General features: G+C 36.0%; 1 protein-coding gene across 7 annotated transcripts in view; it reads left to right on the top strand.

Annotated features, from left to right (window-relative positions):
* The window catches only part of DCAF1 (DDB1 and CUL4 associated factor 1), a 94,187-nt gene that overhangs the window by 48,768 nt on the left and 28,592 nt on the right, over positions 1-16,827 (top strand). For 5 of the 7 annotated variants that reach the window (XR_005210631.1, XM_037797280.1, XM_037797257.1 and 2 more), the window contains 5 exons: positions 8,852-8,989; positions 9,970-10,482; positions 10,796-10,897; positions 14,797-14,955; positions 16,272-16,451. Coding sequence is in view for 6 of the 7 variants with exons in the window: in XM_037797280.1 (XP_037653208.1) it covers positions 8,852-8,989; positions 9,970-10,482; positions 10,796-10,897; positions 14,797-14,955; positions 16,272-16,451 (1,092 nt within the window). In the remaining variant the exon portion in view is untranslated. Of the gene's footprint in view, positions 1-7,671; positions 7,942-8,851; positions 8,990-9,969; positions 10,483-10,795; positions 10,898-14,796; positions 14,956-16,271; positions 16,452-16,827 lie in introns of all 7 variants that reach the window. The other 2 variants (XM_037797288.1, XM_037797298.1) reach the window with 2 other exon arrangements.

Below are 16,827 nucleotides of genomic sequence, written 5' to 3'. Positions count from 1 at the left end.
TACTTAATATAAAGAAAGGTCACCTTTTTCTTTTTTAATTGAATGGGAAACTCTGATTTGTCTTTGTTTTTAAGGTAATTGTTATAGTTTTTTCTTATTACAATAGTAATTAATATATGTTATAGAAATTTATGAAGTTCAGATGAGCAATAAGAAAAGTTAACAAATAGCTCTTATTTTAATGGGTAGTTGTTGATTGAGTACTGTAATATTTATTTTTAAAAATCTTACAATCATGTTTTTAGAATGGATTTATGATCTCATCCAAACTCTTACTCTTGATGATGATTGGTCTTCTCCAGTTATGGAGGACTTTCTCCTCTTTGAGGCAGCCCATCCTATTCTTGGTGGCACTTAATATTCATTTAGCCAATGTTCAAGCACCTGTTTTGCACCATGTTCTCAGTGCTAGGTGCTGGGGTATTTTGTCAGCAAGAAGGAAGCTTATGTTCATGTGTGTGTTTGAGGGGAGGAAGACACAAATAACTGATCATTTCAGGTAATGATAAAGTGCTATGACGATAAGAAAATGGTATTTTGACAGGGATCTTGCACGTACACTTAAGTTGCTGAAAACTATTGCTCTATCTTTGGAAGTAATATACATAATTTTTCTTTTTGCTTTAAGATTTTTCAGTGTGAATTGAGTATGCCATATAGCTCTCTTTATTTTTAAAGATTTTGAGTGTTTAATCTTCTGAAGCAGTCTAAAAATTTTAGTATAATTTAGTGTATGGACTAAATAAAAGATAAGGAAATAGATTTTCATTTACTTTTGAGAAAATTCAGTTAACTTATCGCTGTGGATAAAGAATTTATATATTTTTTCAAAAATACTTTAATGTGAACTCTTGAAAAATCAGGATTGATAAAAGAAGCAGTTATAACTGTATTTATGTATATGAGGTTTTTATAGAAGGCTACAGGTGATCTATTTTGTGGAAGTTTCTTGATTGCCTTTGGAGGAAAACCTCTGGTTCTTTACAGTTTCATCATTGTATATCATATGTAATATGTGAATGCCCTTTGGTGGTCAGAAATACCATTTAAGGGATATTTTGAATTAGAAGTTCTACAAGAATGACTTTCTTGTTTCTTAGTGGTTTTTAATCCTTTTTTTTGAAGTAAATAGATGATAAACTGCCTAATTTCTATTAATGAATGAAAGTGGGGGACTTGTGACTTATTCAAGGGTTATTATTCAAGGATAATTATGTATCAGATGGGAAATAAAATTGCCTTGATTCCAATGTCCCAGAGCACAGATTGCAAATCTCTTCAACATTTTGGTACCTTAACTTTGGATTCCATGATGAAATTAACCCTTCAGAAGTATCCTATGGCAAGTTTTTGGGGGTGAATAATCTTTTACTTCTTAGAAAAAGAATTTAATTATAGTTTTGAAATTAATGAGTCAGAAATCATTATTTCTGGACAAGTTGGCTACTTGTGTTTCACAAAGCTGGAGTTAAGACTCATTGCGTTAGAGCAGTGTTTCTCAAACTTCGTAAACCACAGTAACACTTTTTACATTTTTTTACATTGCTTCCCAGTCCACACATTATATACATAAAAAAGAAGTTTCTTGAAACCTTACTTACCTTTGTGCAGTGCATTCTGATATTTTCTATTTCTTTTTTAATTCTAGAGCTGGTTGCAATTTACTAAATTGATTTTGTTAATTCTTACTGGTGTTTAAACATATTGCTGACTTGTGCTTACAGAGATATTTAAATAAATTTTAAACTTTATTTTTACTGAAAATTATTTGGGTATGTACTTTTCTTCATTGTATTAAGGTTGTCAGTGAACTGATACTTTATCTTTACTATTGTTTATGTTCTAGTTTTTTTCATGCAGTTAAGTTGATCATTGCATGCTGTTAATCCTCTCAGATCAGGACCATTAGAAATTTACTCATCTGTGCTTCTCTTTGAGGTGTTATCTTAAATTATTGGGAGTAGGGGGATGGGAGGTGGGATAAAATCTGAGAGAAGGAAATCTCAAAGTGTAATCTTCAAATCAGCATTTGCCAGATTTCTTACTGAGGAACATTAAGATTCTCCTACAGTGTTATTAGGTGTTTTATGAAGAAAGTGCCTTTGGGGGTCAGTTAGGTTGATGACTACCATTTATTTTGCCAAACTTTGTCCTAAGCATTTGATATGCATCATTAGTCACTTAATCCTTGCAGCATCCCATGAGGTAGGAAGAAAACCATAGGTATATGGATTTTGAGAAGCAGATGGAAAATGGTTTCAAGAAAGAGGGAAGAAGACCCAGCTCTAACAAGATGACTAACAAGGATAGCTTGTGAACTCTTCTGTTGGACACACTGTGTAGGTTATCAAAAAATTCAGTCAGCAACTGCAGAGACTACCCAGTCATGCAGTCAGTTCAGTTCTGACTCTTACCTTAACTACCTGGAGTTTGGCCAGACTCCACGGGTTAAGGGGCAGTCCTCTACAAAATTGTCCTTTAGGCCCTAGTCGCAAATTTAGGAGCCCAGGCCACCCGCACTTCTGACTGACTGGCTACAAATTTGGGGGTTCTCAACCCCTTCTTTGGGTTAATAATTTGCTAGAATGATTCACAAAACTCATTGAAAGCACTATATTTGTAATTATATAGCTTTATTATAATAAAAGGATACAAATAAGAAGCCAAAAGAAGAAACTCAGAGGGTGAGGTCCAGTAGGGTTTCGGACGCGAGCTTCCATGTCCTCTCCATGTGGAGTCAGAATGCGTCACCCTCCCAGGACAGCAGCAGTGTATTTTCTCAATCATGAAAGCTCTCTGGAGCTTCAAATGTCCTGAATTTATCCTGGGGTTTCATTACATAGGCATGATTGATAGAATCAATGCTCAGAGGTTGGGGTGGTGGGCTGATATGTGGCTCAAAGTCCCAACCCCCTAATCACATAGTTGGTCTTTCTGGTTGGGCCACCACCCACCCTAAACTGCAGTTGCGGTTGGCCCCCCGTGTTGTCTCATTTGCATATGAACTATGAGTTATGGTCCTGAGCTCACTATGAAGAACAAAAGACATATCATAGGAAATTCCAAAGATTCAGAGTTTGCTTCCCCAAGAACTGAGAACAAAAACCAGCAAAGTTTTTCATTATACTGCACAGACATACAAATTTTGGGTAACCTATAATAAACTCATAGAAAGGGGCATCCCAGGGTGCTAAAAATGAAGAGGGAGCTGTAAAACCAAAGTGACAAATGGGGGACAAGAGACAGAAACTTTGGGTAAGAAGTTGGAACTGAGACATTTGCATAAAATTGGGACTCTTAAAGGATCATTACTGAAACAATGCCATGTAAAGATGATGGGTTTCTCAGTTTCTGACTCCACTCAAAGGGGTGGAGAAGTCTCCTCTGAGAAACTCTGGCCTGAGCCTTAGTTGTGTGTATGTTTGAAATTTTACTTCTCACACGATTAGGAAGGAACCCCAAAGCCAAGAAACTGACAGCAACAGATATGGTCCTGGGCCAGTGGTATTCCTTCAGAGTCTGGTAAAAGCAAACAAAAAACTTCTCTGGTCGGGGGTTGGTTTTCACAATCTTGGCCACAAGGGATTCTCTAGAGAAAGGTGAGTTCACAAAAAAACTTATAAAATAGTCCTCCATGAGTGGGAGTCAACAATTTCAATAAATAGGAGATGTAAATAGAACAGTAATTTGAAATATATTGGAAAGAAGGAATCAAAATCCTAAGAAAAGCCAAGACACTGAAAAAAAAAAGGCTATTTGAAAAGTGAACCAGAGAACTATTAGAAATAAAAATTGGAGACATTGAATTTAAAAGCTTGATAGATGAGTTAGAAGGAAGATTAGATACATCTGAAGATAGAATTAATGAGCCGAAAGAGCTGATAGGATAACCAGTAATGAAGCTCAGAGAAATAAGACATGAAAAATAAGAAAAAAGTTGAGACTAGAGTTAGAAAGTTCAAAACGTAACTAAAAGGAGTTTCAGGAGGAGAGAGTAGTGAGAATAGTGAGATGAGGGAAAGACAATATTCAGATAGATGAGGCTAGGACTTCTACAATTTAATGAAAAATATGATCTCTTAGATTGAGGAAGCCTAATGCTAAACACCAGAGACAGAGCAGTTCTTAAAAAGTGACCAGCAAGAAAGATTCCTGCAAGTAGTTTAACAGAGCAGACTTCTCTATAGCAATAATAGGGGCCAGAAGATAGTAGAATTATGTCTTTAGTGTACTTCAAACCTAGAAATATTGACCCAAATAAACAATTTTGGAGGGTAAAATGTGGAAAAAAAATCCTAGAGAGTAGTGTCATGTAGGTAGAAAGTGATAATAGGAGTTAGTATTTTAAGTTTCTTAGACTTTTTGGATATAGGGAATAATAAAAGACACTTAAAATAGATGATAAATATATTTTGTTATCTTACAACAAAATCCCCCAAAATGTGTTATTCAGATTCTTTTTTTAAAAAGGTTAAAATGTTTGGAAATATATAGGAGAATATGATATAGGGAAGAATTTCTTAGGGCATAAAATGCTCAAACTATAAAAGAAAATATTGTTAAATATAATTACATAAAAATTAAGAACTTGGTTCATCAAAAAAACACTGGCAAAAGACATGAGTATTTTACAGAAGCAGAAGCTTGAATGGTCAACAAACACATGAAAAAATGCAGAACCTCATTAGTAAATGAGGAATCTCAAAGAAAGGAAATGCCATTTTTATACCCACCAGATTGCAAAAAAATAAAAGTCTGATAGTTGCCAAGTGTTGGCAAAGATGTGGAAAAATAAGAACATTTATTCACTGTTGGTGGAAATGTGAATTGTTGCAATCACCTTGGAAAATAGTTTGGCTTCATCTAGTAAAGTTGAATACGCACCATTCCCCGCACTTAACAGTTCTGTTCCCTAGGGACATGCTTGCACAAGAATAGTTAGGATCACTATTGGGTAAGTGAGCGAAATAGTAGCAGCAGAGTATGGAGATGAAGAACATCTAGAGGTAGTCTGCCTAGGGTCAGACCTCAGTTCTGCCACTTACTAGTTTTGTGATCTTGGGCATGTTATTGTGCCTCAGTGTCCTCATCTGCAAGTAATAGAACCTACCCAATCATATAGGCTTGTTATGAGGAGTAAATAAAATGTTTTATATTTAGTTCTATAAGTGTGCCAACTACATGGAAAACAATATAGATGAATCTAAAGGGTTTGATATCCAGAATATATAAAGAAATCCTGCAACTCAACAATAAAAAAGACAAACAACCCAATTAAAAAATGTGCAAAAGGCATGAATAGACATTTTTCCAGAATGGAAAAATGTGCCTAAAAAGCACATGAAAAGATGCTCAGCTTCACAAATTTGCATTTGAAATGCAAATCAAAACCATGAGGAGATACCAGCTCACACCTACTAGAATGGCCCTATTAAATAAACAGGAAACTACAAATGTTGGAGAGGATGTGGAGAAATTTGAATACTTATTCACTGCTGGTGTGAATGTAAAATGGTACAGGTGTGGAGGACAGTTTGGTGGTTCCTCAGGAAGCTGAGAGTAGAGTTGCCTTATAACCCAGAAATCCCACTACTCGGGATATACCCAGAAGATCTGAAAGCAGGGACGCAAACAGACATTTGTACACCGATGTTCACAGCAGCATTAGGCACAATTGCCAAAAGATGGAAACAGCCCAAGTGTCCATCAACAGATTGAATGGATAAACAAAATGTGGTATGTTCATACGATGGAATATTATTCAGCAGTAAGAAAGAATAAAGTCCTGAAGCATGTGACAACATTGATGAACCTTGAGGATATTATGTTAAGTGAAATAAGTCAGCCACAAAAGGACAAATACTGTATGATCTTACTGATACAAGCTAATTAAAATATGTGAACTCATAGACATAAAATCTAGAATATAGGTTACCAGGTTACAGAAGGCTGAAGAATGGGAACAGTTGCTTAATACATGCAGAATGTTTGATTAGGTTGAACTTAAAATGTTTGGAAATGGACAGAGGTGACGGTAGCATGTTATTTTGAGAATAATTAATCGAACAGTGCTGAATGGTGTGTGAATGTGGTGGAAGGAGGAAGTTTAGAATCATGTATGTCACCAGAAGGAAAGTTGGAAGTTAAATTGTAGGAATGTATAACACAGTGAATCTTGTGGTGGACAATATCTGTGATCAACTGTACAAATATAAAAAAGTTCTTTCATGAACTAGAGCAAATGTGTGACACTAATACAAGGAGATAATAATAGAGGGGTATGTGGGAAAAAGTATACCTATTGCAAACTATGGACTAGAGTTAATTTAATATTTTAATTTTTTTTCATCAACAGTAACAAATGTACCACATCAATACAATGGTGGAAGATAAGGGGTATGGGAGGATTTGGGTTTTCTTTTTTCTTTTTCTTTCTTTTCTGGAGTAACGAAAATGTTCTAAATTTGACCATGGGAATGCATGCATAACTATGTGATGATACTGTGAGCCGGTGGTTGTATACTTCAGATGGTTTGTATGGTGTGTGAATATCTCTCAATAAAATTGCATTAAAAAATCCCAATATAGATGAATCTAGAAAACATGTTGAATGCAAGAAACAAGTTGCAGAAAAAGATTCAGTAACACAGTTTATACAGTTCAAAAACAATAAGCAACTAATATTTGGAACCCTCTTCTTTCTGCAATCAAATATGCAGTCCTACTGCACTACAGCTTTCCTCTCCCTTCTGCCTAATTAATACCCTTAACCCTTCCATTTGATCTTTCCACTTCAAATAATCTTTCCCTCAAATCTTCCCACCGGTAACTCTTCATACATGTATCAGCTTAAATGTCACTTCCTCAGAGAAACATTCTCTGGCCATTCTAACTGACGTTAGAACCCCCTCTCTTTCATCAGGCATTCTAGTTGAAGTTAGACTTTCCCTTTTCCCCCAACCAGGCAGTACCATCATATTCTCTTTTGCTGTTAGTTTTGATTGTCTTTCTCCTTCCACCAGAATGTAAGCTCTGTGAGAGTAGGGTCCTTATTCTCTTGTTCACTGTTGGGTCCTCAGTTTCTAGAATGATGGCTGGCAGTTGGCTTGAGATAAATATTTCTTGAATAAATGAATTTAGATTCTTCATGTAATATTGAATCTCATGTTATTTAAGTGAAAGAAAGAATGCTTGATACTTCTAACAAACATTAAGTCATGACAGTGAATATAGACTCAAGTTTTTTCTGGTAGGGCGTGAAAAACTGTTGTGAAAAATAAAAAAATTATTTATAGAGGAGGAAAGGCTCTTTAGGTTGGAGGATAGATTGTGCTGCAGCAAAGGGAAGGAAATGTCGATGGAGTCTCAGATTATAAAAGGGATATAGAGTGGGTCAGCTGCAGGAAAGGTGTTTAATTAGGCAGAAAGGACAGCTTTCTGTGCTCTGGAGCCATTTTAAAAAAAATCAGTGTAATAGATGTACATAATTTTAAAAGTCAAATAGAACTACAATATTTCCCAGTAAGATACCTATTAATTACAGAGAAGTAAAAAAATTTTAAATGGTACTTATTAATTACAAAGGAAAAAACCTGGAACTAACTTTGACCTTACCAATGGTCAAAGTTAACATCACCAGTAATGGAACAAATCAACATCATGTGCCTCCAGATATGTTGCATCGAGAAGAGCACATCACGTCTGTGGCATTCTTGCCAAAAAGAATAACCTGAATCGAACCATGAAGAAACATCAGACAAACCCAAACTGAGGACATTCTACAAAGTAACTGGCTTGTACTCTTCAAAAATGTCAGTGCCATAAGATGCAAGGCTGACTAACTTCCAGATTATAGAAGACAAAAGAGACCTGACAACTGAATGTAACTCATAACTCAGTTTTTCCTTGGCTATAAAGGACAGTTGGTGAAATCTGAATAAGGTCTGTAGATTGGATGAGTCTGATTTTGATATGTTTGTAAGAATGATCTTATTTTCAAAAAAAAACACAGACATATTAAGGGGTAAAGGAATAGCTTGTCTGCAGTATACTCTCAAATAGTTCAGGAAAAAGTAATATATATTATGTATATGTGTGTATGTATAGAGAGAGGGTGAGGAGAGATGGAGAAGGGGGAGAGGGAATGGTGTAAAATGTTAACATTTGGAGAATCAAGGTAAAGGATACACAGTAATTGTACTATTTTTGCAACTTTTCTGTAAAACTGAGATTATGTCAAAATAAAAAGGTAAACCAAAAAAACTTAATAGTTTAACAAGAAAATTGTTAAAATTCAGGAAAGTAGGTACCCTTTGGGGAGAGGGGAGGAAGCAGATCATACAGAAAGGGCTTGTGGGAGGCTTCTGTTTCTTAAGCTGTATGATCATGTTTGGGATATGTGGGGTTAAAACTAAATCCTTTGTTTTACCTCTTTTTTTTAAAAAAAAAAAACATTTGAGTTTTATTAATAACTAAGTTAAACAGTTATTATGTAGAAAGTTCAGCATTAATATGCATTGTGAACTTCAAAGAGGGATATAGAATTTTTAACGTTTCCCAGTGGGCCATAGAAACTTAGCATCGAAAGTAGGACTATGTTCTGCTGATTGCTGAGCTTTGGCATGAGTTTTAATGACTAAATAGGGTTCTGTTGCTCAGATGCACAGATATTTTATTTAACTAAGCCATCTAATCATTAGACATGTGGTTTGCTTGCATTATTTATTGTTATGACAGTGTTGAAATATTTTATTTAAAAGATTTTTTTCACAAGACTGTGGTCTTCGCTTATGTCTTTACTTATGAAAAAGGGCTTTTTCTGAATTGTACCATTTCATTTCCTTTACTATAGGAAGGAATTGTTGAGAATCTTTTCAAATGGGCCCGAGAGGCTGATCAGCCATTGAGGACGTATTCTACTGGACTGTTAGGAGGTGCTATGGAAAATCAAGACATTGCTGCCAATTACAGGGATGAAAATTCGCAGCTGGTAAGGACCATGTTAAAATGAATTTTTGCATAAGATGGGAGAGTGTTCATAAGTTCCTTCTTGCTACTGGAGTTGAATCAGGTAGAGCCTATTTATTACCTTGTACTAGAATGTAATCAACATTTCAAGATTGCTTTCCATAAGAGTTTTGTTTTTACTTTTTTTTAACTGGAAAAGGGCTGTTTTTCATCTTGTCAAAGATCATGACAGCTTATGCCAGATAAAAAAAATAGTACTGTTTCCTGTGTCCCATCCCACCTACCCCCACATTTGTGTTATAAAAATTTCAAACATACAGCAAAGTTGAAAGAATTTTTCAGTAAACATCTGTATAATACCACCTAAATAGATTCTGAACATTTTACCCTTTTATCCATCCACCATTCCATGTTTTTTTAATGCAGTTCAAAACAAATTGAAGACATTATCTACTTTTCAAGTTTACCATTTATTTTTTACTTTTTCTTTTAAGTACTAACTTTTTGGGCCCAGCCCTAAAAAGTGGTATTGTGCTTAGTTTTAGAGAGAAAGAGGAATTATGTAATATATGCAAGGTAGATAAAAATATCTAACAAAATACAACTTAAAACAAATACAAGTTTGAGAAGCTTTCATGTTTGATTTCAAGGGTACTTTTTAAAAACTGTGAATGTATTTAGTGTCTGTCTCCTCAGGTGTGATGGTCTAGCCCAGCTTGAGCCAAACAGATCAGTTGTGAATGACGTGTTGTATGTGCAAATCTTCTGGTTTGGATTCTCTGGAAAATTTTATGGGGGAATGAGACTTTCAGCCATTCTTTATTTCATCAAGATGTACAGGAATCAAGTCAACATATTTATGAAGTCTTTACTGTTAACAGGCTTTGGGCTAAGTTCATGAATATCCAGTTCTCCTTAAGTGGAAACAAGAATTCTTTATTAAAAATTATTTAAATTAAGATGCAGAAAAGACAAACCTTTTACTCCAGTATCTATTGGTAGGTTGCAATAGTGCTTCGAAGACTGAGGGAGCTACAACTTCAGGAGGTGGCTTTGCGGCAAGAAAACAAGCGTCCCAGCCCACGAAAACTCTTCTCTGAACCCCTTTTGCCGCTGGATGAGGAAGCTGTGGATATGGACTATGGAGATATGGCAGTAGATGTAGTGGATGGTGAGCAAGAGGAAGCCTCCGGAGACATGGAAATCTCTTTTCATCTTGATTCAGGCCACAAGACCAGTAGCAGAGTGAACTCAACAACCAAACCTGAGGAAGGAGGATTGAGGAAAAACAAGTCAACAAAACAGGGTGACAGAGAGAACTTTAGGAAAGCCAAGCAGAAGTTGGGTTTCTCATCTTCTGATCCAGATCGCATATTTGTTGAGCTGTCTAATAGCAGTTGGTCAGAAATGTCCCCCTGGGTGATTGGCACCAATTATACCCTTTATCCAATGACTCCTGCTATCGAGCAGCGACTCATTCTCCAATATTTGACCCCCCTAGGAGAATATCAGGAGGTAAGCTTAATGGGAAGAGGAGCATTCACACCCTGGGACTGTTGTATTTATTTCTGGAGTTTTTTATAGTAGCATTTTATACACTGATATGTTCTTATTCTAGTACAGAGAAGTTATAGCCCCAAGCTGGTAAAGTCTTACACAGGTCACTTCTGATAAGGCCTAACTGATCAAAATGTTTCCTTATATTTATTTTCATAAGGTAGTGGGTGAAGGGGTACCTCCTTTCTTTAATCTTTTGTCCTCAAAATGGAATAGGGAATGTGTGAAAATAGAGCCAAAATTTTAGACTTATTTTTGGTGTTCATTTCAGTTACTTCCCATATTCATGCAACTTGGATCACGGGAGTTGATGATGTTCTATATTGACCTGAAACAGACTAATGATGTTCTGCTTACATTTGAGGCACTCAAGGTAAAATTCTTAAAATATGTTGGGTCATTGAGTATTTTATTGACAAGGATGTACCTGTGTGTTTGGGGATGTAGCATCTCTGGGTTTTATTGCTTGGGACATTTCTCTTGCCAGATGAATCAGAATAGTAAAAAATGAAAAATGCTTATTCAGATAGAAGAAATGAGGCTTACCAGGTGCCTCTACAGAATTTTGGGGGTCAGTCCTAGAAGGCTAAATGTTGAGGTAGGAAGTGGAGCTAGACCTAGATGTGACCTTGATTATCGTTGCTGAGTAGAAATGGAAGACTATGTATATAGTGCTTTCTTATATAATCCTACCTTTTAAATATTCCCTGTGTCAGCCAACAACACTCTTTCTAAACTCTTAATGATGTACATATTGTGACATGTTAGATGATCTGGGTGAACAAAATATGAATCAGAAAACAAGTAAAAAAATAGTAGGCAGTCCCAAACTCACTAAAGAGAAATGATTTCCTAGGTTGTCTAAAGGACTAAACACAGGAGGGTAGATAAGTCTAGCCCACGAGGTCCATACCTATCCATGATAATTGAAGTATTCTGAATGGGGAGAGATAAGTTGGATGAATAGTCTCTTGGCTGTCATACAGTTCTACCCAACAGATGAGGTTTGAACAAAGTACCATTCTGAAATGAGGTCATTAAAATTACTCTCTACAAAAATGTATGACATGAACAACATTGTAAGAATCCTGGAAACCCAAAAGAAAATGACATTCATACTCTCATTTATAATAAAATAACCTTTAATATTTGTTTTCCATTCTAGTCTTTATTAATAGGTATAGATGATTTAAAAATAATTAATAGCCATGATTTTATTTTTGCTTTTCACTTGCATCATAAGAAAGTTTACATGCTCCTACATAATTATCCTGTACAAATTAGATGCTCCACAGTTTACTTACTGTCCTTTTATGGGATATTTATGCTGTTTCAGGTTTTGTTCTTGTAAGGATTACTGCATTGAACATCTCTATAACTTTGGGGTTATTTTCTTTGAATTTCTACTGCTTATAGCAGGGACTGGCATATGTCAGGCAATCAACAAGTCATTTAATGAGTGAATTCCCTTAATATTCATGGATTGAATTGGAATTGTTTTTTTCCATGAAAATCTGAAGTTATAACTCTTTACCTCTGGGCTAACATTTACTTTAAAAAAGAAGTAGGAAAAAAAAAAAAAAGAAAGCCATAAGCAAGCCAAACTTTCAGTGAAGTCTTAGGCATGCAGAAGTCAGGGAAGAATGAATGAATATATGACAAGTAAAATTTTAGAATGAACATATAAGAAGTATAAAATTATTATTATACTTAGGAACACAAAAATGAGAAGTTATTTTATTATGAGATGTGAATGTCATTTTCTTTTGGGTTTCCAGGATTCTTACAGTGTTGTTGTTATTGTATATTTTTGTAGAAAGTAATTTTAGTGACCTCATTTCAGAGTGGGACTTTGTTCAAACCTTGCCTGTTAGGTAGAACTGTATGGTAGCCAGGAGGCTCTTCATCCAACTTACCTCTCTCCAATTAGATTACCTTAATTATCATGGATAGATGTGCATCCCCTGGGCTAGATTTACCTGCAACTTAATCTTTCTTGCAACCTAGGAAATCATGTATCTTTACTGTGACTGCGTCTGCCCACTATTTCTTTACTCATTTTCTGATTTATATTTTCCCTTTGCCAAACTCCTCATTTTTCCACCAGTTGGCAACCATATTTTTTGCCTTCATTCATCGGTGAAAATTTATTGAATGCTTTCTATGGGCCAGGTATTGTGTGCAGGTGCTGTGGATACAAGGATGCGAATAAATAAAGTCTTTGCCCTTTATGGGTTGGTTAAGAGAAAGAGATAGGTTCATCTGTGATTTCTTTTAAATATTATAGATGTTGTGAAAGTAGTTTGGGTCACAGAGAAGAAGTGGTCTTTTCTCCTTGAAAGATGGTACTTTCCAGAAAAGACCTTGTAGAAGCATTGATGCTCTCTCTGGGTCTTTAGAGGCAGAACTTCATTACTGAATATTTCAGAGCATTGCCATCCAATAGAACTTTCTGTGATGGTGGCAATGTTTTGTATCTGTGTTGTCTACTGTGGCTGCTAGCCATATGTGGCTTTTGAGCACATGAAATGTGGCTTGTGCAGTTGAGGAACTGGGTATTTAGTTTCCTTTTAATTAACTTAAATTTAATTAACTGCATATGGCCAGTGACTGCATTGGATAGCATAGTTCCAAAATATATTGAAATGAAAGAGAAATGAGGAAATTTGCCTTTAAGCTCCCAGAAAATATAAATTTGGAGGATGTCAGACACATATTGAAGGAATGTGTGTCCCTCATTGTGTGTGTGTGTGTAAGTGTATGAATTGATGGTTTTACTTTGAACAATGCAGGAGGTCAAGTTTGCCTTCCATGGCCAAAAGGTATTGCTTTCAGATGCAGCATCTGGTCCCAAATAGGATTCAGTGGAAGAAGGACTTGGATAGTTATTTCTATAGGTTTTTTGGTAGAGAATTACAATGGGTGTCATTATTCAGCTGTTTCTATGCAAAGTCATATAAAGGATTAAGGAAAATGAAGTAAGGATGAATAGGGAAAAATCACTGAAACGAAATTCTTTTTATAGGGAAATTAAAATGTAGAAAGATACGTGTATCATTTTGTTCAAAAGGAGACTTAGTTGGGTAGGAAAAGGAACAGGTATTGAAGTTACTAGGAAAAAATGAGTTAAAATGGTAAATTTTAAATTAGACTTTATATAGAGGTGCAAAATAAGGATAGAAAACGGGAGGAATCTTTGCCCACAGGAGTGAGTTAAGCCAGGGTATAGACGGTGTTGAGCCAGTAGGACAAAGGTTCTCAGTAAAGGTTGAGCCTGTTTGTTCTCTGTTTCCCCACCTACCCATCCTGGCATAGAACTGCCACTTTATGGTAATGACGTTATGAGAAAAACCACATGTAGTGGTGTGCTAGAGGAGAGCCACACATAGTTTAGCTGTTTCTTGGGGGAGGTCTTGGTGGAGGTGTGGGAGAAGGATAATGAGAGAAAGTATTTGAATTATGCATAATAAGGATTAACCTGCGTTTTGGTGTTGAGAGCAGATATGAAGTGGGTACAGATCTTTGATGTCTTGTCTGTACCTTGTGTCTGCATCACCACTAGGAATACACCTTGGCATAGGAAACAGGAAGGGGAGCCCTAGCTCTCCTGAGGCCTTGTCCAAATTGTCCAGGGTTCGGAGTCATAGAGCAGCCTGCACTCCCTGCCCTTAAAATTGCCCAGAAGATCAGGTCCATTCAGAGAGGGTGGTGGGAATTGAACAGAAAATTAACAGCAACTTTTAAAGATCTATTTAAAATTTGTTCTGATTAGTTTTGAAATTTGGTAGTTTTGATAATTTGCTGAAGATTGTTCTTCTGGGATATATTTAGGATCAACTTAAAATTAGGCCAAGTTTGAGACTTCATTACTTGATGAGCCAGTGATTGAATTGAACCAAAGCTAGAACATAGAACAGATTATGTTAAGAGGATTAAAATGAGAAAGTTAACAAAAATCTCTTTAGGGAAGCTATGCAATAATAAAATGGTTGTAGGATTATATCATTACTTATGGCAGTATTTGTCATTTCTTATTTCTCACCTTCATAAAAATCTTCAGAGTTGAAAGGGCAAAGAGAAGTATTATGGAATCTTAGAGGTTTTGAACCTTTATTTTTTCCCTTAAGCAAAATTAGTATTTCTTCTTGGGTGAGGGAGTAGTCTATTTCGGTGTACTCTTTGTATTTAGCAGCTTCATTTAATATTTTGTGAAAAGGTTTTGTGATTGTCTAGATTGTTCCATGTTATCTTGTGTTGTGTCTTCTTGTTTAGCATCTAGCATCACTTCTGCTCCATAACAAATTTGCCACAGAATTTGTTGCCCATGGTGGAGTACAGAAATTACTGGAAATTCCTCGTCCTTCTATGGCTGCGACTGGTGTATCCATGTGCTTATATTACCTGTCCTACAACCAGGATGCCATGGAAAGAGTAAGTCCAGTTCACTCAGGTGTGTGGGTTGGGTGGGGGACAATCTCTTGAGAAGGGCCCATTAACAGAACGACTTTTGGATAACGAGAAAGGCATAGCCAAAGGAGTAAACTATACCAAAAGAATCAAGGAGCATGAATATATCTGGTCTTCATCAAGCATTGTAAAAATGTAAAATTGTTTTCAAACAGTCCTGTTTTTTCCTGACTCTTTGGGGAAAATGGAATTGGGCCCTAGGAGCTTTATTTAGTTGCCATTTCTGTTGCATTAGGATTAGTCCTTCAGTCACGTTTTAGATATCCCTCAGTGGAGTTAGGTTTTGCATTTTTGAGTCAGTCTGTTGTAAAATCAAAAGACAATGCTTGATGTATGTTAACAAATAGTTTGTGGTAGAGATTAGTAAAATCATCCTAGCTGTTTCCAGGCCTGCAGAAGTTCTCTTGTCTGGTTCTTCTGTTCTTTTCTGGTTAAGACTTTCATATTTAGTGGTTTTACAAAGTGTAAGTGGGTTATACATTTGAAAAGTAATGGACCCCTAGGAGCCCCTAGGAATGCTCTTGTTATTTCTAAGCCTGGAAGATTTTTCTGATATTGTTCTGTGTGGTGTAGCTTTTTTGGTACAGTGAAGCTGGTAAGTGCTTTTTGAGTGACATCTTCATTCACCCTTGCTGATTTGTCCATAAGATGGGTAGTTGGTTTTAAAATATAATGTTTTTCCCTCTTGAGTTCAACATATAATGTAAGAGAAGGAAGTCTTTTGAGACTGGTATGTGTGTGTGTGCGCATGTGTGTGTGTACACAAAATTCATTATGGTTAAGATACAGAAAAAAATACCAAGCATACCTGGGCAGTGCTTTACAATTCATTGATCGGTAGTGGATATCAAAATTTGTGAAAGAATCAGTGAGTGTGAATGGATAGTAAACTTGTAGAATTTAGTATCAGAAGGCTCGGCCACTTTTATCATGCTGGGTAAGTCCATTACCTCTCTGAGCCTCTTCATCTGTTAAGCGGGAATTATAATACCCATGTCACAGAGCTATTGTGAGCATCAAATGATGTGAATATTTGTAAAAATTGACTCTCAGTGAGTATAGATTGAATTTATCTAAATTTAGGTCATTTTCAGGTTTTGAATGGGTTGTGTTCTAAAATTTCATTTCTAACTTAAACTTTTTAAAATGAGAATGACTTGAACTGGAAATGATCTTGTATTCTGCAAGTTATCTATCTACCCCAGTGAATTTTTCATCCCTTTCAAAGGTTCCTTGGCCCCCAATTTTTTAAAACTATGTTTAATTTTTATGTTTTGCAGGTTTGCATGCATCCCCACAATGTTCTGTCTGATGTGGTGAACTACACACTGTGGTTAATGGAGTGTTCTCATGCCTCAGGATGCTGCCATGCTACCATGTTTTTCTCAATTTGCTTCTCCTTCCGGGCGGTCTTGGAGCTCTTTGACCGCTATGATGGTCTTCGTCGTCTGGTAAACTTGGTGAGGTTTTTTTAATGGCTTCTCTTCAAGAGGGGTAGGGGTCCTGCTTCTGTTGGCATCACTTCAGCGGCACACCATTGAAGAAAGAAAGCTTCTGCCTGGAGGAGTTTTCACTGTCCATCTTTGTGAAGTGACTCCCTCCAGCCCCCTCACAAGTTTCTCTTCCTTTTAAGTGTTTAAAGGACTCTGTGCCACTATGGACTTGCCTTGGATTTAGTAATCTTGTAAGGGGAATTCCTGTTGATAATATTCATCTTTCTAAAAGCAATGGTTTTGTGCTTTAAATTATTCAGAATGGATTGAAAGATTTTTCAATTTGGGTTTAATATTTTACATTCATATGGCTACTGTTATGTTGTGTATGGATAGATACACT

This window comes from Choloepus didactylus, chromosome 1 (genome assembly GCF_015220235.1).
Source record: "Choloepus didactylus isolate mChoDid1 chromosome 1, mChoDid1.pri, whole genome shotgun sequence".
Lineage (NCBI taxonomy): Eukaryota > Metazoa > Chordata > Mammalia > Pilosa > Megalonychidae > Choloepus > Choloepus didactylus.
The sequence above is the reverse complement of the archived record's forward strand: the minus strand, read 5'-3'. Positions and strand labels throughout refer to the sequence as shown.